At 54.7% G+C, this 27,331-nt stretch overlaps 1 protein-coding gene across 4 annotated transcripts in view; it reads right to left on the reverse strand.

Moving 5' to 3' along the window:
* Positions 1-27,331, reverse strand: part of EPHB2 (EPH receptor B2) — a 135,460-nt gene that overhangs the window by 78,804 nt on the left and 29,325 nt on the right. For all 4 annotated transcript variants that reach the window (XM_027702960.1, XM_027702958.1, XM_027702959.1 and 1 more), the window contains exons 2-3: positions 5,413-5,477; positions 605-1,289 (exon numbers count right to left, since the gene is read on the reverse strand). In XM_027702960.1, the coding sequence (XP_027558761.1) occupies positions 605-1,289; positions 5,413-5,469 (742 nt within the window). In that variant the 5' untranslated portion in view covers positions 5,470-5,477. The remainder of the gene's footprint in view (positions 1-604; positions 1,290-5,412; positions 5,478-27,331) is intronic.

Consider the following 27,331-nt stretch of genomic DNA (forward strand, 5'->3'; position numbering starts at 1 on the left):
GAACATCTACAAAACAGGAGAACATCTACAAAACAGGAGAACATCTACAGGGGCAGGGAGGCAGAACATCTACAGGGCAGGAAACCTCTGGCTGTTGAGGAGCCCAGGGGCCAGCTGAACAGCACATGTTCCACCCTGGGCCATTTGCACCTCACCAGGAAAATGCTGTAGACAACTTGTTCCCTCCCACTGCACCCCCTTCAGGAGCCTGCACTCCCACTGCCCTCATCCCAGAAGCAATTCAGCCCATGCCAAGGGCACAAACCAACAAGAAAACAGCCCCAGTATTTTGGGAGGCAACAGCTGATTGGTGACACACACCACGTGTGTCCCATCCAAGAGCATGGATGGTACCAGCAACAGGTGGTTGGGAACAGTGGCCCTGGGACCCAGAGGCCACGTAGAGCCTCTGCAACAGATGGATGAGCCCAGGGCAGGAATTGAGGAGCTGGGCAAAGAGTCAGCCTCCACACATGCTCCTCTCCCACCCCTGCCCAAGGAGGTCACTCCCATCTGGTTCATGCAGATCCCAGGAGCAAATCCCAACCTGCCACCCCCCCGCACGGAGGCAAGTGCCCAGGGTGGGACCAAAGCACGTGGTTACCTCTGCAGACGGTCCCGTTCTCCACGGACTCGTATCCCGGCCGGCACATGCAGCGCCCGATGGGCACCAGCCACTCGCCGTCCCCGTTGCAGTAGAGCTTGATGGGCACGTCCACCTCCTCGGCGTTGGCGATGCACGTCCCCCGCGCCGCCACCAGCGAGGTGCTCTCTGCCCCCGAGAGGGTTTCCTGGAAGACGGCCCCGTTCTGGATCACGCGGGGACACTTGCGGTAGAAGACGCGCACGGCGATCAAGGACATGCAGCCCCCGTAGTCCTGGAAGGCCAGGTAGAAACCGTTCTTGGAGACGGGCCCAAAACTGCGCACCTCAGTGTTGATCTTCATCACCCGTCCACCCAGGTCCACCTGCGAGAAGCTCTCGTCGGCGGCAATTGTATCCACCTTCATCCAAGGATTCTCCATCCAGTTAGGAAAGGTCTTGGTGGCCGAGTCAAAGTCCGACTCGAAATAGTAGAGGTTAAAAGTCTCCTTACAGGAGCCTGGGACATTTGGGATGCTGCTGCAGTCCCGGACTGAGAATTTCATCTCCACGTGGATGCGGTGTGCTCCTCGCCTCCGGATGTACTTGGTCCGGAGCCAGTTGTTCTGGGAGGATTCGAAGACGTTGCACACCTGGTAGGTGCGAATTGTGTTCATGTTCTCGTCGTACCCACTCACCTCTTCCCACTGTGGGCAGGACACAGAAAAGTCACGGGGCTGCACTGAGCAGATGCTCCCCCCCCTCCTTGCCTCTTCCCAACCCCACTCTGCCAGCACCAGCTGCCCCACTCTGTGCCCATCCCATAGTGCCCAGCATCACCCCCCAGCCTGGTGGGGTTTGACCCACACCACACCCGAGGCAGGCTCTGCACTGTGGGGACAAGGTGGCCCAAGCCCTCAGCAGAGCTTGGGGCCACCTCGCTGCCACCAGCACTGTGCTCCATGCTTGGATTTAGGGTCAAGCCTCTCTGCTGGTGACAGGGACAGCAGGGTCTCCTCCACAGCAGGAATGGCTTTAGCAGGGACTCTGCCTGCACGGCTCAGCCTCCGGCAAAGGAACACGATGCCTTAAGCAGATGGATTCCCACCGGTGCCACTGTGGTTACAGCTGTGGCAGACAGGACCCACTTCCCCAGGAGCTGTAAAACCTCCTGGCCAGCTGCAGAGGCCAGTGGCCACTGCCTTTCCCAGCGGCATGAATGGACCATAGCTGATCCCACTGCATTCCCAGAAAGGGAGATGCTGGGTGGATCCCTCTGGAGCCCCCATCCCTGCCCCTTCGAGGGTCAATGTCTGCAGGTCCCAGCTCCAGCTGTCCTAAACTGGATCTATGGGATGTAGACATGCCTGTGAGCCGTGGAATGACAGCAGCATCCTTCTCAGCAAGGCAGCTCGGAGCTGACAGATTTCCCCATGGGAAGCTCAGCCCACTACCCCAGCTGACTGACTCTGCCAGCTCTGGAGGAGGCTCCGTAGAGCTCATAGAACCATAGGATCACAGAATATCCTGAGCTGGAAGGGACCCACAAGGATCAATGTGTCCCACTCTCGGCCCTGCACAGCCCCAATAATCCCACCCTGTCCCTGAGAGTGTTGTCCAAACGCTCCTGGAGCTCTGGCAGCCTTGGGGCCATGCCCACTGCCCTGGGGAGCCTGGTCAGTGCCCAGCCACCCTCTGGGGGAATGACCTTTTCCTGAAATCCAACCTAAACCTGCCCTGCCACAGCTCCAGCCATTCCCTGGGTCCCCACAGAGCTCAGGGTTGCTGTGGTACCTCCTGGCCCTCTTCAGCTCTCTGCTTTTTTCCCAGGTTGTTTTTTCCCAAATCCTTCAGTGCTTGTTGTCTTCATTCTGTGTAGGATGGGGATACTTCAGGGTGGGGGATGCAGGGCACAAACTGCAGCCTGCAACAGGCCCCTGCTCCTCTGCATTGAGCACCAACAGGGAAGAGTCCGTGTGGGAGGAGAACCCTTGGCTCACAGAGCATCTCCCCCAGTCTCGACCCTGCTGGATTGTGCAGCATCTCCCTGCAGTCCCTCCCCACCCAGGGCACCCGTGTGCTGCTAGCAGGAGGGAGCAGGGTCCTGCTGGCGTGTGACACAGCGCTGGCCAGCTGGAACAGCTCCTCCTGAACTTGTTCATAAACCTGCTCAAGTGCAAGCCGAGCTGTTTCCCACGTCTATAACATTGTGACCTCAACCCTACACATCCTACCACAACACCCAGGGCAGGGCAGCAGCACAGCCCTGACCCAGCACCAGCGCCAGGACCGAGTCCACAGGGAAAATCCTGCAGGAGCAGAGCATTCCCAGCCCCTCGGGTTGCAAACGGCCTCACGAGGGCACCCAGGACTGGAGAGGGAGGCTCAGGAGATGGGAGACAGACTGCTCCTCGCACATCAAGGCTAACAGCCCAACAGAAGGCTGTCAGGGAAGATCCCCAACAGCTCCAACCACTTTGGATTGGCAGTGGCTGCAAATCTGCTGCCATGGCTGGGGGAGGAGAAGAGCATCCTCGCAAAATACAGTGGGAGCATTTGCTTTGTTTTCCAGAAATAAATTTGATGTGGTAGTGGAAAATTGCAGGATCTCCCCGTTTTTTAGGGCACTGGTTGGGAGGGGAGAGGGGGAATCAAGGACAAGGCACAGGGAAGCAATTCCTTCCCCTGCCCTGTCTCTGACGTGGCTCTCCCTCACCTGGGCCACTCCTGACACCCACCTTGTCAGGACCCCCAGGACCCCCAGTGCTGCTCCATCCCCATCCACACTTGCCCAGCCTCCAGGAAAGGTCAGGACATGAGCCCAGAGAGCTCATCCTTAGTCGAGCAGGAGATGGAATGAGGGTCTTCACAGCTTGGGATGAACAGGAGACAGTGGAGACAGGGCCTGGGGGCACCTGTGGGTGGCACAGGCAAAAAGCAACAATTTGGGCTTTTGGGTCTCTAATAATCCCCAAAGAGGAGCACACGGCAGCTTTTCTCTTCCAGGCAATGCTGGCTGCACCCAACCTGGCCAGTCACCCATGGGTGGGTTGCCCTGCCTTGTCCTGCCCATGGACATGAGGCTGTGAAGGCACCACAGCATCGCCACCCCTGATGTGCCCCATGCTCCCTCGAGGTTCCTGCCTGGAGCTGGGGTTGTAGGTCCACTGGGGCCACGCCGGACTTCTTCATCCCGATGGGGGACATGGGAGCACCCCGGGGTCCAGGCTTAGGACCCCCAGCAATCCCCAGGGGGCTTCCAACTTCCCTCTTCCCAGCTGGGAGAGAAAGTCACCCCTGCAGCACCAGCCCTGCGCTTCCTCGGCGCTTAATTAGAAGCCTCTCCCTTTCTCCTCGTTCTCTAATTAACATGCCGGGAGCTCAAAAGGAGGCAGCAGCACAATAACAGGGGGAGACGGCTTCCAGCAGGCCCGGGCCTCATTACGGCGGGGGCTGGGGAGCGGGAGCAGGGCGTGCTTTACATATGGAAACACCGCAAACAAGAAAGGCTGGGCCGGGAGAGAAAAAGACTTGACCTCTGCTCCCCCCCATTGTGTGCCCATCATCCCCCCTCGGGGGGAAACTGGCCGGGCTGGGGGGGCTCAGGGAGCGCTGGCTTTATCATGGTGATGGGGCCTGGGGCCGGCATCACCCGCGCCCGGCTCCACACACTGCTCAGGGCTGGGTTTAATCTCTCCACAAGAGGCTTCTCTTGGCTGTTTCTATTCTGCCAAGTCAGCTCGGGTCTAGGACTTGCTGTCAGCCTGGTGAGGTCCACGGAAACATCTTCATCCAGCCCCCGTGGAGGGTAGATGGAGGGCGGGATGGAGCCTGAGCCACTGCCATGTACAGGCGTGGGAAGCATCTCCAGGCGTTGTCCAGGCTGGATTGGGCCACCCAAGTGCAAGGGAGCAGGTCTGGGCACTGAGGTTGCTGCTGGTCACCACAGCCAGAGCTGGGCAGGATGCTCTGAAGCATCTCAATACCCCACGTAGGACATGGAGGTGGCTCCACTCTGGTTTTCCATCATGAGTGGAAGGGCCAGGGATCACAGAAACACAGAACACACTGGGTTGGAAGGGATCCACAAGGATGATCCAGTCCAACTGCTGGCCCTGCACACCTCAGAAACCCCACCCTGTCCCTGAGAGTGTTGTCCAAACGTTCCCTGAGCTCTGGCAGCCTTGGTGCTGTGACCACTGCCCTGGGCAGCCTGTTCAGTGCCTGACCACCCTCTGGAGGAAGAACCTGATGCACTGCCCTGTCCAAGTTCTTCTTTAAAGGAGATTGTGCTGGGTGGTCTTCAGGTGTGGCTCAGGGGACTCCTGGCACCGGTAAAGCAGAGAGACCATCGCTGCTGGGCCAGCAAATGACTCTCCATGGGATGCCAGGGATGCTGGACAGTCATTTCAGGCCCTGAGGCCAATGCCCTCATCCTGCTACAAGTGACAGGTAATGGAACAACAAGTGAGACAGTGGGGACAAATGAGGGTGGCCTTGGCATTTTGTTTCTCCCCCTCTCTGATTTTTAGGTGTTTGCAGGCTGGCTTTACAGAGAGTACAAGTCCTTCAACACCCCACTGGCCTGATTCTGTGGGGTGAGAATTACATCCCTCCAGCACTGGGGTATTTTTTTGGAGCATGACCTCCTAGAAAACTACTGGAAACCTCAACTGTCAGCCTTCTTTTGTGCTCTTCCCACCAGATACTTCAAGTGGCCAAGGCACTCTGCTCACTCTGCTTCAGTGCCTGACTTTTGTTGAGCCAACCCTCCTATGTTGAAGTGCAGCAGGAGGTCACAGAGCAGCTCTGGAAGTGCTGATGACTTACCCCTGATGGAGGATGCACCGTCCAGCCCAGCTCTGCTGTTGCTGTTGTGGAGTCCATCAGTGTCTCTGCAGGAGGAAGGTGAAACAAGGAGTCATTGTAGGTTGTGAAAGGACTGAAGATGGAAATAGGGGGAAAAAAGCAGAGAGGAGCCAGCCCAGGGCTGCAGGGATGGAGCCCAGCCCACACTGAGCCCTCTGGCCACATCTTTGCCAGGGGGGAGCCAAGTAGTGGTCACTCCACCCATCTGCTCCCTTATCCATTGCCAACTGCTCCCTGGCCCCCATGGAGAACCATGGATTCACAGAACTGGTGAGTTGGAAAACATCTCCAAGCTCATCAAGTCCAGCCATCAGCCCAGCACCAAAACCATGTTCACCATTAAACCACGTCCCCAAGTGCCACATCCACGTGTTTTTGAACTCTTCCAGGGATGAGGACTCCACCACTGCCCTTGGAAGTCTGTTCCAATGCCTGACCACCCTTTCCATGAAGGATTTTCCCCTAATATCCAATCTAAACCTCCCCTGGTGCAACTTGAGGCTGTTTCCACTCATCCTGCCACTTGTTCCCGGGAGCAGAGCTCAACCTCCCCCCTGGCTTCCCCCTCCTGTCAGGGAGTTGCAGAGAGCAAGAAGGTCCTCCCTTGAGCCTCCTTTTCTCCAGGCTGAGCCCCCTCAGCTCCCTCAGCCACTCTTTGTGCTTCAGACCCTTCCCCAGCTCCGCTGCCCTTCTCTGGAAATGCTGCAGCCCCTCAATGTCTTTCTTTTCATGAGGAGCCCAGAACCCACCCCGAGGTGCCTCACCAGTGCCCAGCACAGGCAACGTTTCCTGCCACGCATGGGGGGCTCTTCCACCCCTCAGCCCAGCTGGACCTGCCTCCTCTGAATCCCAAATCTGTGTACCCCCACCCCAGAGCAGCTCTGCCTCTGCAGTGGAGGAGCAGCCTGAGCAGGGATCCTCCATCACCTTCCAGCTCCTTTTGGAAAACAGGGTATTCTTTCCTCAGCGCTTTGCGCAGTTGGCAAATCCTCAGAGATGCCAGCAGCACATGTGGAGGAACAGCACTTTTAGGACTTAGAAGTACTAAAAAATTAAACCAATGTTAAAGCTGGTTTTCCAGATGATTTGGGTTGAAATAGGTCAGGTGATGCTACCACCGACCAGTAGCAGACAAGTCTTCTGAAGCCAAACAACAGCAAAGCCTCCTCGCCCTCTCTACAGCTCATCACACTTCCAGCACTGGGATTTCTTTCATCCCAAAGAGCTGCAAGTTGGTTTAACTCCACTGATGGCATAAGAATAGGTGCTCAGGTTATGGTACCCCAATATCTGGGCTAACATGACCCACCAGAAATACACTGGACACTCAGAATCGTGGCATCAGGGTTGGAAAAGCCCCCAAGATCACTGAGTCCAATCATTAACCCAGCACTGCCACGTTCACCACTAAACCATGTCTCTAACCACCTCATGTTTTTAACACTTTCAGGGAGTGTTCAGCAGTGTTTTTTGAGCACATTTTGGACACTGCCAGGAGTGGTTTCCACAGTCTGAGCACCTCTCCCTCCTCCAGGCCTGCAGCCATGTGCTCACTGCAACACGGGGATTTTTCTGCACCATTCCCAATGTTGACATTTTAAGAAAATAGGACAATATTCCAGAGTTTAGAAATTCTGCCCAAAGGTCTCACCACAAGGAGGCTGGACATGAGGGAAGCGTGGTGGGACAGACTGCACAGGGCACACACGGCCAGTGATCCTGTGCTGAAACCAAGGTGATGGGCACGGAATAAATTCTGTCCCTCTGCAGGGAGAATGGGAATCTGCCCCTGATTTCAGCACATGCCCTGGGGATGCCAAATGCACTTGTGGGGATGCTGCAGGGCATCCATCCCACACACATGGAGTCACAGAACGGTTGGGGTTGGGAGGGACCTTCAAGACCATCCAGTTCCACCCCCTGCCATGGGCAGGGACACCTTCCACTAGCCCAGGTTGCTCCAAGCCCTGCCCAACCTGGCCTTGGACACTTCCAGGGATGGGGCAGCCACAGCTTCTCTGGGCAACCTGTGCCAGGGCCTCCCCACCCTCACAGGGAAGAATTTCTTCCCAATATCCCATCTATCCCTGCCCTCTGGCACTGGGAAGCCATTCCCCTTGTCCTATCACTCCAGGCCCTTTTCTCATTCCATCCTCCTTCCATGGGCAGGGACACCTTCCATTAGACCATGTTGCTCCAAATCTTGTCCAACCTGGCCTTGAACACTTCCAGGGATGGTCCCACAACAGGAATGGAGAGTTACTGGCTGAAACCAAGTCCTGCTGCTTCTCCCCACCGAAAAACCAACCATCCTGCCACAAACAACCCAAAAGCATCTCCACCTTCTCCACTTTCACTCCACTGAACAAAAACAAAGGAAGAAAAGTTCAGCCTCGAGCAGACCCACCACTGAAGAGACAGAGGAGGCTGCTCAGCACACAGAACCTCCCTTTTCCCACTGGCACCCCAAAAACTGCCTCGACACCACTGTGCTCCTTGCGCCTACTCCTGGCAGTAAATCCTTCTCAGGCTGTGGGTTGTTCGTTACTCCTGGTCCGAGCCAGCGGTTTCCAGCTCACAGGAAACCAGGATTTCAAAATTTGGTTTTATTCCAAGAGCAAAAAAAAGCAAGAAATAGACCTCTTCAATTTTTCCCACTAGGAAGAGCTCTGGAAAACAGCTAATCCCGAAATGTTGTGGGTCAGATTTGCGAAATGTCTTTTTAAACTGGGTATTTGTTTACACGGGGTAATAATAGTGTTTATTTTATCAGAGGATCTGGCTTTTTCATTAAAACACTAGTGGCGTTTGATCTGAAAGGAAAACAACATTTTTCAACCAGTGCTTTAAAACACCCCTAAATCTGTTACTTTATCTTAACTAGCAATGACAGTGGTGCACAGTAAGTACATTAATAGCAGCAACTATAATGTAAAAGAAGATATATTCTAAACCATTACAAATAATACCCCAAATAAACCTCATACTTTGAAGCATTTTGCATTTTTAAAAGCCTTTTATTTAATGAAAACTCGGTGCAATGGAAATGTCATGCTCAGTGCACCAACAGCTTCCAGCCTCTTATCCTGAGCTGAACAATCCCCTCGGAGCTCTGAATCCACCCTGGCTGGCCCAGGGACAAGGAGGAGAAGAAATTTGCAGGCTTTAAGCAAGTTTTTCCAATGGTCAATTATCTTCTCGTAAAAACCACCAGATATTCCATTAATTTTAGTCTGGATTTACACCATTTGGCTGCCAGCTTTTGGATTTCCTCTTCCTTCTACAAAGACTCTGCTGTCCAAAACCTCCTTTCCCTCTCGTGATGTTCATGGGTGGCAAATGATTCTCCAACACAGCAAAATTAGTTGAGCTTCCTTCTTCTTCCACCCTAAACCAGGTTGCTGTCTTTGAGGCTCCTGTTTATCAGCCTTCACTGTGTAGGAGGGGTCCCAAGGCCGTGGTCCCCATCACACACAGTTGTAATGCTCCAGCGTGCCCCTTTTTGTGTAGCTTTTCCACCAGGTTGCTGCCCTGGCTCCCTTTGGAGGTGGGTCAGTGTGTTACACTGAGCAGTGGGTGCCTGAATTACAGAGCACTGGTGTCCTGGTTAGAACAGCTGGGACCAGTTAATCACTGGATGGGTGTAACCCAAAACTGTGTATTCTATAGCCCTCCATGCCATTTCCCAGAAACTGTTATCAATAGACCATCTACACCCTCTGCCCAGAGCAGCCCTGACTTCTCAGGCTATAAAATGGGTGTTAAGAGGCCTGTGAGACAGGAGGGTGCTCCTGTCCTCACACCCAGTGTGGAACTCCCCACCCTGAGGGAGGGACTGGGCATTCCTGCCTCAACTGGAGGATATATAATCTTGGAGTCTTGGGACTTTTCTAACCACTCGTGGGATCCAGAGGAAGACTGAGACCACCACTCTCAACCAGACTGAGACCACCACCCTCGACTGGACTGCACCCACCACCTTTTCAACCAGACTGCACCACCACTCTCACCAACAGTTTTTCCCCTCTCCTTTTACTTTGGACTCAGGGGGCCCAACAAACCCCACTCTGTTCCTGCCCCAGGGTGCTGGGTTAGACATTTGTGTTTTGTGGGTTAAAACCAACTGTTTGTCTGTATAATCGTACTTATTGTATTATTTTATTAAATCGTTATTCTGACTTATAATCTCTCCTTTGAGTTGAGTTCATTTCCCCTGCTGGTTTACCTTTAAACCAGCATAACTGGGAATAACTGGTCCCCGTGACTCACAGTAACCCTGGTTTGCCGCAGCTCCACACGAGGCGTGATGAGCCTCAAGCAATGGTGTGGTAGTTTGGCCTGGGCCTTCCTTGGTGACCAGCTTGTAACCAAGGAAGTGCCCAGATTTACCTGGTATTCCCTACGATTTTTACGTAAGCTGGGGTATCAGAAGGAGGGAGGAAAGGCCTTCGCTCTCTTTCCTTCCGGCGGCTTTGGAGGTGCAGGTTTCCCTGCTGTTGAGTCTGTCGGGTTGGGGAGTGAGGCCTGGTGAGGCCTTGTCGACCTTGGGAGGCGGAGGCTGCCGGCAGCCGCTCCAACGTGACTCTCCGTTGTCCCAAGGAGAGTAGTAAGATATTCTCTGCTAATTCTTTTAGTTGATAGACCTTGGGCTACTGATCGGGATATATATGTATATATTATTTTGGTTTTTGTTCTTCCCTTCCCCTTTCCCTTTTCCCTGTGAAATTGTATATATATTTCAACTGTACATAACTGTAATATAAGTGTAAATATATTTATATATATTGCTTTGTCTCTCTCTCGTTTTCGGTTCTTTTGGGGTTTTTTTTCCCCTCTTCTCCCTTGGTTTGGGGTGGGGGTGGGGGGGACTTCTTGTGGTAAGGTTTGGAGACTTGGCAGGGACCCAGCTCCAAACCATATCAAATGGGAACCCACCATCCTCCCAAGGCAGCTCCTCCACCTGCAGCGTTCCCACTGGGCTGCCCTCAGCCCCTGGCCCCTTCTGCACCCACAGTGACCTGTGGTGGGCTGCCACAGCCATGTCTCCTGGTCCTACCTGGGGCTGCCCCACGTTCATAGCCCTCCCTGAGCACCCAACGAGACAAACTCCTGCGCTAGGGACAACAAAGGCAGACCAATTTCTGGATGGGCAACCCCAAGCCCAACTGTTAATGCCTCACCAATCACCTCAGCAGCTTCACTCGCTGTCACAGGCGGTGCTTTCACAGTGCCATCCTGCTGGTTTGGCAGAACCAGATAACGGGGTGAGGGCTGATGCCTCGGCAGCCCCATAAAGACCCTCCTGGCGCCCAGGACGTGGATCAAACCCCTGTGGGAGCAGCAGGGGTGGGAGCCTGGCCCCTGGCCCACCTCTGGTGGCTGCGATAGCTGCAGCTTGGCGTGACGATTTCTCCACAGCAGCATTTCCTCAGTGTTGTTGTTTGTGCTCTTCCCTCCCTCATGTTTATCTGCAGCCTCACATGCTGCCCACGGCATTATAAATAAATCTGCAGCTGCTCGAGACCAGCAGACACGACTCTGGCCCGCTTCCCACCGGGAACTGCTGCTTCCCACGGGATGCTCCGAGATAAGTGCCTGTCCTTTTCACTTTGAAGATGTTCTCAATAAGCAGCCCCGTTGCCGGAGCTGCTGCTGGCTCCGAGGGCATGCCAGGGCTCTGGATGAACACTTGGCATCCCAAGACGCATCATCACCACCGCACCACCAGCTCCAGATGCTCAGCAGCCACACTGAAATGCCGTCACGCCGATGATCTGCTGTGACAACGACCTGGGAGGGAGTTCCTGTGCTTCTCCTGGGGCTCCTTGCTGCTCAGCCACAAGTGAGATGAGTGTGGGGTTCTCGGCTGCACCAGCTTTTCTCATCTGGCCAGATCAGGACTGAGACTGGTGGGCAGAACTGGGAGGGGGGAGGACAATTCTGGGTGCTGGTGGTGATGGGACACCAGCACAGGCTGTCCAGGAGTGGGGATGGAGAGTGGCAGGACCACAGGACAGTGGCAGAGGCTGGAGGTGCAAGGGATTAACAGAGGAACTGTGCATGTTGCAGACACACTTCTCTCTGTGCAGAAAAATAACTTCCATGGAGTTTTGCCAATTCAGACCAATTTAGAGCATCTGGCCCTGAGTTTCTCACAAGTCCTGGCAAATCCTTCACATTCACAGGCTCCAAGCTCATCCAGATAAAGAAACAGCTGGACAAATAAATAGCCCCACAGATAGCTGGAGCCTCCACCCTCATTTTTCCACCCACAACTTCTTCCCTTTTCACTCCTCACACCAGCTCCTCTCTCAGGGTAGGACACTTGCCAGCATTTCAATCCTGGTACAATATTATCAACGCAGGGAGTGATCTTCTCAGGGACCCACAACTGCATCAGCTGTGGCCGGTGCTGGATGTGCAAAGCAGGCAAGAAATTGTCCAGCCCTCTCTGATGGGTTGGGAGAAAAGTCAGAGACACCAGGAGATCATTCCTTGTCACCATGTCCCAGACATAACCCGGAAGCCCACCTAACACACCTCATCAGCTCCAGGCTGGAGGGATGCTCAGTGTCAGAGCCCAGCCAGGTGGAGCAAGACCAGGATCCGCACCGGAGACGCCACAGCTTGGGATGAGCTCCTCCATGCAGGAACACGTGCTCCTGGAACCATGTTCCTATCCTGGCCTCAGGCACATCCACGGCATCCTGGGGCGGGAGGGGTGGCTAATGAGAAACCCGTCTGTCCCCCGCCCGAGGAGCCCCCGCCGCAGATCTCTTTACCCGTCCCGAAGTTGAAAGGCCCCTCTCTGCCTCCTGAGCTTTACTGGAGCCTGATTATAATATTTTTGCCAGCACAAGCTGAGAGGGGCTGAGCAAACCTAGTGGCCCTTCCCTGCAGCCCCAAGCTTTGCTTTGCCTGGCCAGGGGCCAGCGGAACAAGCTGAAACCCAATCCCCCCCCCGGCTGAGCCGCTGGCGCGGGAACAGCGCGGTGCATTGTGAGCCGGCGGCTACAGGATATTCTGGATACTTCACTCAGGGATCCACTTAAACTCCAAGAGGGAGAGTGATTGATAGGGAGCGAGAAGAGGCAGTTGACTGAGCTGGGATGGGGAGTGCCCAGAGCTCCAAAGGCCACCCCGAGGGCAGCACAGCGGGTCATGCCCGTGGCCCTGGAGCTGTGGGCCCAGCAGAGAGGCATCTGATGCACTTCCCTGAAAAATTAGGTCCAGCCAGCCTCAGAGACCTAAGAATTAGGATGATGTCCAGCATCTCCATCCCCCCAGAGTATCTCTGACCCACCAGCCAGGCCCCAGAGTGATAATACATGGAGCAGGGAAGCCTGACCCCAGACACACCACACAACACTGGCAAGGGAAAGATGTCCCCACTTTTGGGGAGCCATGGGGCTTCCTGGACCTTCAGTTCATCTGGACATCAGCCAGGCCCACCTGCAAGCCCTGTGAGACAGGAGCCAGCCCAGGAGTGAGCAGGGGACAGCGCTGGGAGTTGGTGGGGCTCAGCAGTGCCCACTGGGACACCCTCACCCAGCTACTGGGTGATCCTCAGCTGCTTGTGACACCTGGGGACAGGTGTCAAACTAAGGGATGGCCCCAACACCCTGCCCTTAGCACAGCAGTTCAGCAGCCCCAGGGAAAACTCCCCCTGCAGTTCCACACCTTGCTGGGGGAAATGCCATGAGCTGGGCTGTGCTTTCCCATTCCCTGCCTAAATCCTCCCCTTCCTGTGATCCCACACACCTTTCTGACATCACTGGACCCATCCTCAGGGAACCAAACCCAGGGCTGATGCTGCTCTGCAGAAAGAGATCACTGAGGCCTTTGGCTTCCAGCTCTTGCTAGACCAGGAAATAGGGAAAGCAGGGCTTGGAGCAGAGTTGCACCTGGCCCTTGGGCACATGGCCATGTCCCTGGGTGAGCCAGGGCTGAGCACCACCATGACCCAAATCCAGCAGCTTCCCAGCTCCTCTTCTGAGCCTGTCCTCTCCCTCTGAAGGCCTCGAGCAGTTGCTCTGCACGGTGCCACCTGCTCCACTGCTGGAAAGCTCAGAATAAAGGGGAAAGCCCAACTCGGCAGTCCCGGGGGTCCTGCAGGTCACCCAAGCACTTGTCCTGCTTTCTAAGCACCCATCAGCCCATCCAGGATTGTCCCTCTCACCTGCCTGGCTGGGAAGGGAGCAACAGCTCCAGCTGTCAGCTGGGAATTCTGATTTTGTGACCTTTCAGCCCCTGCTGAAGGAGCAGGTGAGGCTGGACGTGAGGCAGGACCACGCTCCATCCCACTGCCGTGTCACCTCAGTCGTGGCTGCAGATACATCCTGTCTGTTCCAGTTTCCCCACACCATCTGCTCCAGCGGTCAGCAGAAACAGGATAACCCCACCAGGGACTCTGGGAAGCTGCTCCAGCAGCACTGGGACCCACTGGCAGCATCTGTCCCGAAAGGAGCCGGGACTTGTAGGTGGTCTGGGTTCAGGCGAGGGCAGGCTGCCGGGAAGAGACAATGAAGATGCCAAATGCCAGCGAGCAGAGGCCCCTCCTGCTGCTGCCAGGAATGTGGGAGCCACACAGAGGAGACACAGATGCAGGCGTTTAGCAGCTACTGTCACTGCTAATGACTTGTCCCCGCGGTGGCACCGACCCCACCTTGAGTGTCTTACCCAGTGAGACACCTTGAGGGAGGGAATCCCAGGGTAAAGTGTTGCCCTCATCTGCATCCAGCCTCATCCAGGCCCAGTAAAGACTAAATTCCCTACTAAGCCACCTTCCAAGGCAATGGAGTGGGGCCATGTCCCTCCCAAGAGCCTCCAGGTCTCTCTTCCTCGCTGAGGGATGGACACAGGGGTGCTCTGGGAGGGCCTCCATGCCCAGGAGCTCCTTCTAGACATGCCCCAAAGGAGCTGGCAGCCTTCACCACGCACTTCCCTGGTCCAACTGAGCCACTACACTGAGGATGGACCTCGGCTGTCACCGCTGGAGCCCAAACACAAAGCCACTGCCACTGGAGTGCAGCAGCACGTGCTGTGTACAGCTCCTGGCTGCAGCAACTGAGGAAAAAGTGGTTTTATAACATAATAACCTGCTCCCACCACCATGCACCAGGGCCAGCTGGAACCACGTGTAATGCCCAGTGTGCAGGGCAGCACTGCCCAGTCCCCTTTGATACCCCACAGCCACTCTCCTGTGTCCCAGGTACAGCATCCTGTATTCCCAGCCCCACTGTCCTGTATCCTCAGGCACAGGGGCAAGGTGACCTCAGGAGATTTGGGGTGCAGAAGGAAGCCCGGAGGCTGCAGAGCATCACTGGGTAAGGAGCACATGTTCAGCTCTTGGGCAACATCCACCCCTTTCCCCACTAACCCCTGCCCATCGTGGGGCACAGAGGGGACCAGGAGGAGTGACATGAGCCCAGGGCATGGCTTTGTGGCCAGCTCTGCCCCTCCTCCCCTTGAGGCCAGCGCTGGGATGGTGTGTGCAGCCAGTGCCACCTCCCAGCACCGCTGGCACTGAATGAGGGTTTGTCACCCTCCACGGTGGCACGGGCTGCAAGCAACTAGTTCCCAGCAGGCTCTGGAGCCCTGCTCAGCATCCCAATTGAGCTATCCTTAATGGGCTTCAATTTTAATTTGCTTTTATTGGAAAACACAGATGGTGACCCCCCACCCCCCTCCCGGGCCTGAACATATACAGGATAATGACATTTACGGGGGGAAAGATGTTATCTCCAAACAGCCCAAGCTGCAGCAAAAGCCCCCCCACCCCACCATGACACACCCACAGCTCTGGGCCAGGGCCACTCAGTCACCAGTGAGGGGAGGCAGGGTCAGGGCCCAGCGAAGGAGAATTAAAGAGCAGGATGAACCCCTTCCCAGCCAAGCCTGGCAGAGTGACCTTGGTCACCTCTCCCATGACCGGGTCTCTGCAGAGCAGCTGGGGGGAGAGATGCCCAAAGCTGCTGCTCAGCACTGGTGTCCCCCCTGTCCAGAGCCAGCCCCTGCCTGCAGCCCACGCAGCTGCTCCCAGCATCCCTAACTCCAGCCATCCCCCTGCAACAAGCCCATGTCAGAGCTCAGGAGGGCTGCAGGAATGTGCAGGGACAGGCAGGGACAGGCAGTGCTACAGGCACCTGGCTACCCCCACTGCAGGGTTGGGGTCCCCTGGCAAACAACCAGCATCAAACAGCCCTTAACTTGTGCCACGTGCACCCAAACGCTGGTGCCTGTGGATGCTCCTGCTTCTCTGGCACTGCTGGTGACATGTGGAGCCTCCAGACCCCCTCGTGCACCCCCCAAACCGAGCGTGTGGGTGAGAGAGGAGCCCTCCATCACACGTCTGCTCCTTCTATCTACCTGACATCCCTGCTTTTCCCTGCTGTTACTGACAGGCTGGAAATTTGCTTCTGGATGGCAGCTCCAAGCAGGAATAGCTTGGGAGGAACTGCTGCCTGTTTTTTGCCAAGCCAAAGAGGGACACCCCATACCCTGGGCAATGGGGGGCTTCAGCCTCCAGGCCACAGGAAGCCTTTCCCCAGGACAGATGCAGGAAAATCCCTTCAAGAAGCTTCTTGGCTTCCCTCTAGTCCCTCCAAAGGCCAAAGCATCTCCCTGCTGCCATCCTTTTGCTATCTCCAGGGGTTTGCCAGGAATGCAAACCCTCTGTCCCCTCCAGTCCCCCCCTTCAGATAAAGCCCCAGCAGCTGCAGGCAGTGGGTATATTTAGTGAGCTGGAAATGTTTCCCTCCTTGGGAAAACCCCATCTTCCATACCTCACCGTGGAGGGGCCTTCCCTCCTTCCCTCTCACACACTAATTCCCCCTCACAGGCAGTGGGTTGAACTGAGGGGATGTTCCATCAGTCGGTGCCATCATGTTCCTGCTCACTGGTGGTCCTGCTTGGGCGAGGGATGTGCTGCATCCATCCCTCCCTTCCATCCATCCATCCATCCATCCCCCCACCAAGCAGCTGCTTTCCACTGGGAAAAAACATCTCTGGAGCAGGCAGGAGGTGGGCTGTGGGGCCACAAGCAGAGAGAAGCCCCTCTGCCATCACCCACAAGGGCTGCAGTGAGGAACTGGAGGATCAGGGACTTGCACAGGAGAGGGGAATGTCCACGCTGCAGCTCTGCAGACCAGCCTGGAGTAGGTGGCAGCAGCTTATGAACCAGCTGTGCTGCTCATTGGGCTGGAGGAGAGCGCACACCGGGGTCCAGGCTGCCACTGGAGACCCCAAGGCTTGAGGAGACTCATTTCCATCACAAAACAACTGATGTGGGGAAGGCAGAGCAGAGCTCACCTGTGCACCGAGGGCTGCGCAGCTACAGACAACCCTAATCCAGTTCCACGGCTGTGGGAAGAGATTTTTGCATCCACCAAAAAGAAACCACACCCGGAGGCGGAAAAAGGGCAATTTCCAAAAGTTGAAAGGGATTATTAGCAAAAATTGATCGGGGTGTGGGGGGGGAGAATGTAAACAAAAACAATGAAGAGTAATTACGGCTTACGGCGGCTTTGCCAAAATCTCATAAATCTGCGATCATAAAAGAAGGCGTCTTGAGTTCAAAATTGTCTTGGCTTGGAATAAAAGGAAAAAATTGCAGTAAAAATAAACATATTGTATAAATTAAACCCGGGGGAAGTTGGCAGCAGCGGATTAGCAGCTCTGAGATGCAGACAGTTGCAAAAGGACGTATCAATGAAAAAATCGACTGCCAGGAGACAGAAAAGGGGGGAAAAAGGAATTTTTAAATACACCAAAAGCAAACACAACTGGAGCTGCGGAAAGGAGAGTCCACAGGGATGACTGAGTGTGAAGACAGGCAGCAAAGACAGACATCCCAACCAAAACAAGGGCAGGAGGGATGAGCAGTGGTGGCTCCGGGGACCAACAGTGCCCAGGAGATGCCAAGAGCCACGGACACACCTGAGACCCCTCGCTGGCAGGAGCCAGGGCTGTGAGGTGTCAGGGTCAGGAAAGCAACTTTGGAGTTGTTTTCTGATGGCAACATCAGCCCCAAGACAACTATTTGCTCTCAAGCAGCTCCATGGTGTGCTCAGCACTGCCCTGGGACCAACAGCTCCCCTTTCCCCTCCCAAGGCTTTGTGGTGGGCACCACGCAGGGACAGTGCAGTCCAAGGATGGGCAATGATTTTGTAGCATCCCAAAGGGTTAGTAGAAAGGAGCTTTGGGGTCTCTGTCCAACCCCATCCCCACCAAGAGACAGGGGGCAACTCTGGGAGAGCTTCAGGGACGGGGATGTCCCAGTGCCCCAGGGACTTGCTGCAAAGTGATGTGGGCACATCCAGCTGCTCAGCAAACCCTTCCTGGGCCAGGAGGATTCTAAAACACCTGGTGCAGGTGTTGCCTGCAGAGTGGCCATGGTGGCTCTACAAGCTCCGCTGCAGGATCCATCCTGGCCCCCCCGACATGATCCACCAAATCCTGGGAGGAGAAACAGCCCACAAAAGCCGCAACGGTCACCCAGAGAGCTCAGCCAACACCTTGGCAGGAGTCAAACCAGAGAGATGACCAGAGCATCAGCCAGGATATAGGAAAGCAGAATGAGCATTGGAGAGGGTGAATCCAGTGCTGGAGCTCTCCAGGTCAAAATCCAGGTAGTTTGGTCCTGCACCCCTCATGGTGCTCTGCACCTCTGCACCTCCCTGCTCTGCACCTCAGATGCTCTGTGGAGGTGCAGCAATGGGGACCCCCCTGAGTAAGCTTTGAGGATAAAGCAGCAGAGGTATCAGATGCAGCCATGAGCTCGTGGCTCCTCTGCATCCCTCTGCACAGCCAATGCCACCTCCAGCCAGCACAGACACAGCATGGCAAGGACAAGCCATCAGGAGTGTCCTACAGGCAGGAGCAGAGGTGGGGAAGGACAGAGCGGTGCCACTGTGCAGTGGGCAAGGTCCCTGTTTCATTCCTCAGTGGAGAAGGTCCTTCTTTTGCTGTCTTTTTGGGGTGAAACCCACATCTGTGCCAGGAGGAGAGACTGCTGTTCTCCAGGGAGCACAGAGCACCCAGTCCCCTTGCCACCATCAGCACCGCCAGAGCCTTCCAGCACAAGATACTGAAGTGACACCACAGGCACTGGCTGTGCCAACCCAGAGACACACACCCAGCACCTGCAGAGCCCAAGGGGATGACACATCCTTGAGCCAGGCTTGTCCACACCCCAGACCTCCAGTGCTCTTTGCATGGATGCTCCTCAGGGGCCCTGGGTGGATCCTTCAGCTGCATCCCTGCTCCCTCTCCATCCTGCCAAGAGAGAGCATCCCTGCACCCTGTGAGGATGCAAAGGATGCACAGACAACCTCTAAAACAGCTTTGCAGGGTTTAGGGTTTGCTGCCTGAGCCTCATAAAAGTACCACACTTCCAAAATTGAGGGTGACCGAGGTGTTACCTGACACCAGCCTTGACATGGGAAATCAGGTGAAAAGTCCTGTGCAGTGAATGCCCCATCCCCCAGATTCCCTACTCAGCATGAAGCAGCCTTTATAAATCAATGTCTGCAGGAGGAAAACACGTGAGGGAGCAGCAAGTTCATCCCTCCCTTGCTGCTGCACTCCCGGTGATCCCCGAATCCCACAAGTGGGATGGGATGGGATCTCTCCAGGGCTGATGTCCCCATCCACTGCTCAGGGAGGGACTGTGTGTGACCTGTGGGATGTGCCTGAGCACTCAGGGATGCCCCCAAACTTCAGGAAGCGCTAAAACAAGAGGACACTTCTCCCATATCCCAGCACTGTGCTCAGTCCTCTGGTACCCCAGCACCCCTCTCCTCTCCCATGCTTCCAGGACATGGAGCCCCCCAGGAGCATCCCAGCAGGTCCTGCTGCTGCCATGCAAGAGCCTGAGCCAGCCAGTGGCCACCCTGCACTGCTGTCAGTGACCCTGGAGCACAGGGATGCACAGGGAATTTATGGCAGGAACATGTGTAGCCTGGTCCCACACCGATGTCCTCGAGACCAGACCTGCCCACTAGGCAGAGCACAAGGTTCCACTCACAGCTCTGTGTGTGGGCACCACGTCTCCAGAGCAGCTCAGGACATCCCAAAAACACTGATGAGCCACCAGTGTCAAGGAGAGCCCAGAGGCTGCGAGGTCACCACAGCACAGATGGGACCCTCTGGTTACCTGTCCCCGAGGTGGGGTTATAACAAGGTGAGCACAGCCTGGGGCTGCCAATGCTGCCGGGCCTATAGGAGGTCCTTCTTGCCAGAACACACCCCAAATGCATAAGGCAAGGCTCCCCAAACCCCACATGCTTGGTAGGCAGAGAAGGGAGGACCAGCCAGTCCCAGCCCTGACAGGAGGGCAGGGTTAGATGGGATATTGAGAAGGAATTCTTCCCTCTAAGGGTGGGGAGGCCCTGGCACAGGTTGCCCAGAGAAGCTGTGGCTGGCCCACCCCTGGAAGTGTCCAAGGCCAGGCTGGACAGGGCTTGGAGCAACCTGGGCTGGTGGAAGGTGTCCCTGCCCATGGCAGGGGGTGGAACAAGATGAGCTTTAAGATCCCATCCAACCCAAACCATTCTGGGATACTCTGATTTAAAGAATTTGGTGGAACCTTAAAGCTGTCCCACTCCAAGCATGGGACACATTATAATATTCCCTGTATCACACCAGGGCAGTGCCAAGCCTGGCCTCAGCTCCACACGCTCACTGTCCCCGTGCCATGATGTCCCCAGGCTGGGATTGATCCCAGGGATAGTGTGCAAGGAGCAAAGCCCTGCACCACAGAGCCTGGCAAAGAAGCCCTGGAGGGCTGGGAGAGGCTGGGGGCAGGGGGGAGCATCCCTGCAGGAATCAGCTGTGCTGGCTGCCCATAGCCAGCTGCCTTTCCAGCTGGGTGTGAAACAGGACCGTCAGACCTTTGGTGCCTTTCATCCCTGGTAACTTTTTTACCCGCAGATATCACAGATTTGCTCAAGGTCACTCTTGTGAGAAAGCCCCCCAAAGCAAAATGTGGCATTACAGAGGCACAGATGACAGGAGGGGGCACCCAAAGAGCTCTGCCACCCCCAACCAGGTGTGTCTTGTGAGGTGGCACTTGGGATGGGGCTGAGCAGGCGATGCTGTGCCCAGGAGCAGAGCCCTCCCCAGCATTCCCTACAGAGCACAAAGCTGGCAGCTTCTCACTCAGTTCTGGGGAAAGCACTTGCTTTGGCCAGCCCACCCCCCCAAAAAAACAAGATGTTTCTGCTCCCCACAGAGCAGAGAAAATCAGACCCTGGAAAACACCACGACTAAACAGCTTTGCCCCCTCTTTGCTGCAGGGGAAGGGGCGGGGGGTGGGGAAGCCCCTGGGTGCTGACCCCTCCCAGCCAGGGGGCAGTGGGACCCTCACCCCACCCCTGGGCCAGGGGCTGTGGGCAGCAGGGCCGGCTGTCAGGGCTGGGGGTGGGTGGCAGCAGCAAGGACAGGGAACAAAGGCCAGTTCAGGCTCCATCGATCCCGGGGTCAGACGGGTGAAGAGAGAACATCTGCTCTGGCCCTGCCCAGCGCTGGCACAAGGACTTCCCTGGGGTTGTACAGGCAAGGGCGAGCCTTTCAGAAGGAGGCAGCCGCTGTTGCTGTCAGAATTCCCAGGATAGAAAGCCCCAGGAGTCCTGGTTTGTGCCCAGGGTGAGTGCCAGGCAATTCCACAGTGGTCGTGATCCATGAGGTCGTGCCCAGGTATCTCCAGCCTCACACATGAAGTGTCCAAGGCCAGGCTGGACCGGGTTTGGAGCAACCTGGTCTAGTGGTAGGTGTCACTGCCCGTGGCAGGGGGTGGAACCCAGGCTACCTGGCCATCCCATCAGCCCAACACGTGCCCAGGATGGCTGGAGACAGGGGAGGAGCATTGGCTGGACAGAAGAGTCCCAGAGGTCAAAACCAGTTTATGAGAAATTAGTCATCTTTTGATCTACAGATTCGAGCAATAGCAAATCGACCCTATCCCTGGGTGAGCTGCTGGCACAGTTAATTAGACACGTTATTAAAAACATGCTCCTCTACCAGGCCGAATTAGTCCAGCTTCCAAGCCATAGAATCCTGCCCTGTCTAATTAAACAGACCTTCCTGATTAACAGCCCTTCCTTCAGGCTGGTACCAGCAGACAAGGCAGCAGACACTCCTCAATCTGCTGGATAAAGCCAACAATGGGCAGGTTTCCACACCTTGAGTCATGACCATTAAACCAGTTCATTTTTATTTTGATTCTTCTTTGGCTTTGGACACCATAAACAGATCCAGAGGAACCCAGGGCTGGCCTCTGGGTCAGAAGGATAGAACATCCAGGTATATCCTGGCTCACCAAGCAAGGACATGATCAGCTCTTTCACTCCAAGAATACCTGATTTCCAAGGTGTTGTCAGAGCCAGAGATTTCCTGATTGTCCTGGTTATGTCCCATAGCTGTGGACCACCCTGTCTGCTCCCAGATACAGTGTGGCCATACTCAGACCAACTTCTGTTCCTCTGGTGCACCAAATTGCCTCAGGTGTAACCAATCCATCCCCTCTGGCCTTTATTGCTCTCCCAACATCAGTAGTTGCTGCAGATGGGGAACTCCTTAGCAATGCTGCCCAAAAAGTGCTGATCAACCACTCGGAGTATTTTCCTCTGACCAGTCAATTTTAAGCCCTGCCAGCACACACCTGTAAATCCATTTCCTGCTGGAGCACTGTGGTAACCCCACCACCACCCCCTCCACTCCTAATGCTGCAGAATTGCACATAAAAGGTGTGAAAGCCCTGTTTACCTCTGCAACAACTCTTGGGGTGACTCATCTATCCCCCAGCTTGAAAGCATCAAGTGCTGCCCACGTGCTTCCCTCCATGCTGACACCCTGTTTATAACCACATATCCATGGACTCGCCATCCTTACAGCCAGCCTGGGCTGCAGGGCTCTCCTCAGGGCATCTTTGTGTCCCATGATGATGCAGAGCAAGTCCTGCTGCTGCCCCATTCCCCCAAACCCCACATCTGAACCTGAGGGAACAGCTGGAGCTGTGTCAGGGAGGGTCAGGTTGGGTATCAGGAAAGGGTTCTTCCCCCAGAGGGTGGTTGGGCACTGACCAGGCTCCCCAGAACAGTGGGCACAGCACCAAGGCTGCCAGAGCTCCAGGAGCATTTGCACAAACAGGGTGGGATTGTTGGGGTGCCCTGTGCAGGGCCAGGAGTTGGGCTGGATGATCCTCGTGGGTCCCTTCCAGCTCAGGATATTCTGCGATTCTATGAACCCCACATCCCCCCCTTGAAGAGCACTGCTGTGAACTCATTTCCTCCCTTGGCTCCCATCCCCATGGGGTTCCATGGCTGACTGTTCCATACCCAGCTGTTTCACCTCACAAGAGCCACCCCAGCTGACCCAGGGCCTCGTGGGGACCGTGCAGGCTGGCAGTGGGACCCAGCCCTCCCCACCACCCCGACCCCCCCGCCGGCTCAGAGCCTTCGCCTCGCTCCAGAGGCTTTTATTAGAAACACACAGTCACCAGAGGCTGCAAGTGGAACCCATTACACAGCATTTAGTTCGTATCATTTGTATTTCACAGCCAGAAATCCCCCTGATTTCACAGGGAAACGGCGATTAAAAACCCTGCTGCGGCCAATGGGGAGGGAGCAGGTGGGAGAAGGGATGGAGGGAGCATTCCCAGCGCCAGGATGGACCTGCTCCCACACCTGGACATCCTTCACAGCCACAGCCTCTCCCGCCGCATCCTCCACACGTGAGATGCTGTTGGAATGCAGGAGGAGGCAGCTCTGCTACCTGCAAATAATCACCCTCGTCTGACTCAGGAGAAGCTGAGATAGGATTGCAAATTGCTGCTCCAAGGAAAAAGAATCCCAGAATGGTTTGGAAGGAATCTTAAAGCTCATCTTGTTGCATTCCCTGCCATGGGCAGGGACACCTTCCACTAGCCCAGGTTGCTCCAAGCCCCGTCCAACCTGGCCTTGGACACTTCCAGGGATGGGGTTCTCTGGGCAGCCTGTACCAGGGCCTCCCCACCCTCACAGGGAAGAACTTCTTCCCAATATCCCATCTATCCGTGCCCTCTGTCAGTGGGAAACCATTCCTGTCACTTCATGCCCTTGTGAAAAGAACCTCTGATGCTCTCCAGCGTTCAGTGCAGCACCATTCCAGTGAGGAATTCCAGATGTGTGCAGACATTTCTAGTTTGTGCACACAAAAACGTTGTGAGCCACGCCTTAGAGACAAGTCAACTTCTGGATTAGCTCCTTTCCCACCTCCTCCCTGGTGCTTCTTTCCTCAGAGCTCCAGGACAGGAGCAATGGGGGGCCGTGGCCAAATGGAATCAGCACCACCAGGCAACGTTATTTGTGCACCACCAGCTCCTGGGACAGAACAAGAAGAGGATCAAAAACAAAGACACAGTTTAAACCCTGAATGTGGCCATTCCCAGAAAGGCGCAAAGCTCCTTTTCTTTCTTCTTTTAAAGAAAGAGCTGGAAGTAATGAAGGGAAAACACAGCCCCCACCCACGCTCAGCTACGTAGAAGGGATCTCATCTCATAAAACAAGAAGTGACTCATCCCATAAAATGAGAACAGCAAGTCACTCCAGGATGGACATCTTGACCCACAAGAGACTTTTTAAAATAAAAATTCTGACTTGGGATGTTCAAGTTGGACATTAACAGATGATTTAGGACGTTGTTTCCTCAGGAGGGCTCTCTGGGGACGTGGGGGATCTCCAGCACTGGAGGCTTCCAGGAACTGGCCCTCCAAATCCACAGTTACCCTGATCACTGCTACAGCTGGGGCAGGGGGACCTTGGGAACAGGAACACCAGAGCTAGACATCTGCTCTGATCACAGATGGAGCTGCCTTGTTTTACTGATCGACTGATGGAGCTGATAAATCTTTTTCTTCTAGAAGGTGAGACACAGCAGGATCCCAAATCATTCCCATATAGTGATCCCAGCCACTATCTCATCCAAATCCCTGTTTGCTACCCCATTGTTCACTTTTTCTGGCAAGTGGAACTACAACACGCAGCTCTAAATTTTGCCCACAGGAAGGCTGGATGGAAACACAGGCTGGGAAACATCACCCAGACCCATCTCCATATTAACCACCTGAGGATGTGGGAGCCCCCTGAACCCACTGAGAACATACCCCCTACTCCAGCATGTTCATCTGTTGAGTATTAAAACTTACTTGGGGGGGGGGGGAAATAGCATTGCTTCCTCTTTGTTGTGTTTTGGAGAACAAATCCAGCAGATGCACCAGGAGGAAGGCAGGAGGAAGGCAGGGTCTCCCTGGACTAACACCAGGCTCATCGACACAAGACTGGTCCCCACTACAGGTCTGGAGCACAGGTCTGATGAGGAGCAGTTGAGGGAGCTGGGGGGGCTCAGCCTGGAGAAAAGGAGGCTCAGGGGGGACCTTCTGGCTCTCTGCAACTCCGTGACTGGAGGGGGGAGCCAGGGGGGAATTGGGCTCTGCTCCCAGGGAACAAGAGAGAGAACAAGAGGAAACAGCCTCAAGTTGTGCCAGGGGAGGTTTAGCTTGGATATTTGGGAAAATTTCTTCACTGAAAGGGTGATCTGGCATTGGAAGAGGCTTCCCAGAGCAAAAATGTGTGGATGTGGCACGGGGGGACATGGTTTAGTGGCAAACATGGCAGTGCTGGGTTGACAGTTGAGCTCAATGATCTTGGAGGCCTTTTCCAACCTTAATGATTCTGTGATCCTATAAACTCATCACCGGGAAGTTCCGCAGAAGAGGATGCTGGAGAAGACATCTCAGTCCACCCTGGTCCAGCTGAGCCCCCCCTGCTGCACAAATACAAATTATAACCTGCTCAGGACACGCGTGTCAGGACATGTGCAGTGACACACACGATGGAAAGGCAACACGTGACAACACAGAGCCAACAGCCCAAGCTCTCAGGGTAGGGTTCCTGCCTCTCTCCCTGGTGCCTGGTACCTGTCAATATCTGTCCCTGTCCCGCTGTATCACACCCTGTGATCACTGAGGTCAGGCTCGTTACATAATTTTAATGCACAAAGTGCAGTAAAGACCCCGAGGTCTCCAATTTTGGACCTCATAATGACACTGACTGAGGGCTGAATCACTGGACTGGAAGCATGGAATTGCCCCAGCACTGATGACCTCAGCCTGTGTGGGCCAAAGGGAAGACAGGCCAAACCCTGAAATGGCTTTGCCTGTTGCTCCAAATGTATCAGTTTCCCATATCTCATAAAATTCACCACCAGAATCAACCAGGAAACAGGAGCAAAAAGCACAAATGAAAACCAGAGGGGTTTGGGACTAAATGATCTTTAAAGTCCCATCCAACCCAAACCATTCTGTGATTCTGTAACTCAAAGAAAAGTTTAAACAACTGTTTTTTTATATATAAAGGCAACCTAGGAAGACAAGAACTTCAACCCAAACCAGCCTCGGAGGAACAAAGTGCTCGTGACAACCACACAAGCAAAGGCAATGCATGAGAAATGGAAGGAGAATAAGCACAACCCCTATTTTATTGTGACTGGCAGGAAGTGAATAAGAGAAACCTATGGAAAAATCCCTGTCTGAAGAGAAGAAAAAGTTATGGTGATGTTATTCTTTTCAGCACATAGACAAAAGGCTAAGTAAAAAATGTTAATATTCATAGAAACATAGAAAAAAGCATTGAGACAACTCAGGGCTGGTGGTACTGTCACTGTTCTCACTCCTGCTCCCCTCCCAAGGTGATTAACAGGATTTTTACTCTCCATCAGTAGTTTTTTACTCTCAGTTAGACCTTCCCTCGCTGTGGTTCCTGGTAACTGTGTGTGTGAAGGATGGCTGTGGTCAGCCAGTTTGTGTCTTTATTAGGAAAGTGGGATGTTATTCCACAGCCCTCCGGAGGACAGGGCTGCTTCCTCCCCTGAGTAACCAGGATTCCTTAGCTCATACATAACTAACGACTCAGGGAACGTCTGGCTGTAATTCCCTAAAAATCACACACGTTTGCAGGCGTTCAGCAAATAACTGAGACTTTGGAACGGATGCGTCGGGACCGTGAGGGGGCCAAACAACTCGGCTCTTTTCTCCACAGACAACGGCCTCGTGGAGGTGGGAGAACCCACAGCCTTCATTTATCTTCATTTCTGGCCACTTCAGTGATGACACCTCCATAAACAAGGCCGAGGAACCATGACCACATCAAATTCCTCCGCGACACCTCCACAGCAGATCTGACAGAACCAAATTCTGGGACGAGCCATTAAGAGCAAATTGGGAGAAAGCCAAAAGAAAGCTCCCAGGCCTGGTTCCTGTGCTGGTCAAGGTTTGTAGGAGTAACTGGGCGGTGCAGCAAACCTATGCAGCTCTCTCCAGCACTGTGTTTCCAGACAGCGTCCCCATTCCCTTTGTCACCTCTCCTGTCTAAGTGATCGCCACAAAAGGTAGAGCCCGAAGTCAAGGACCTGATGAACTCAGTGGACATTTTGTGGACATTTTATGGACATTTTACAGGGGATGGTCCATAGACTAAGGGATCATAGAATAACTAAGGTTGGCAAACCCCACAAGATCATGGATTCTAACCATTAGACCAGGACTGCCCCCTATTCACCACTAAACCATGTCCCCAGGTGCCATTAGAGCACTTCCAGGGATGGCAACTCCACCACTACCCTGGGCAGCCCATTCCAGGGAATATCTGTGTATTGTATCTGTGTGGGGCTGAGCTGCCAGCTGGGGTTAAACCACGGCAACAGGGAGAGGCAGAACTAAGAAAATCAAACACATTTCACAGCGACAGACCCAACAGACTCCAAGAATTAACAAGCAAGAGCCCATGAGGGGATGCCTGGGAGAAGAAGAAAGCTGGTGAGTCCTTGAAGACACTAATGCAGAGCA

Source organism: Neopelma chrysocephalum, unplaced genomic scaffold, assembly GCF_003984885.1.
Source record: "Neopelma chrysocephalum unplaced genomic scaffold, ASM398488v2 Primary Assembly neopelma1_200, whole genome shotgun sequence".
NCBI classification, from domain to species: domain Eukaryota; kingdom Metazoa; phylum Chordata; class Aves; order Passeriformes; family Pipridae; genus Neopelma; species Neopelma chrysocephalum.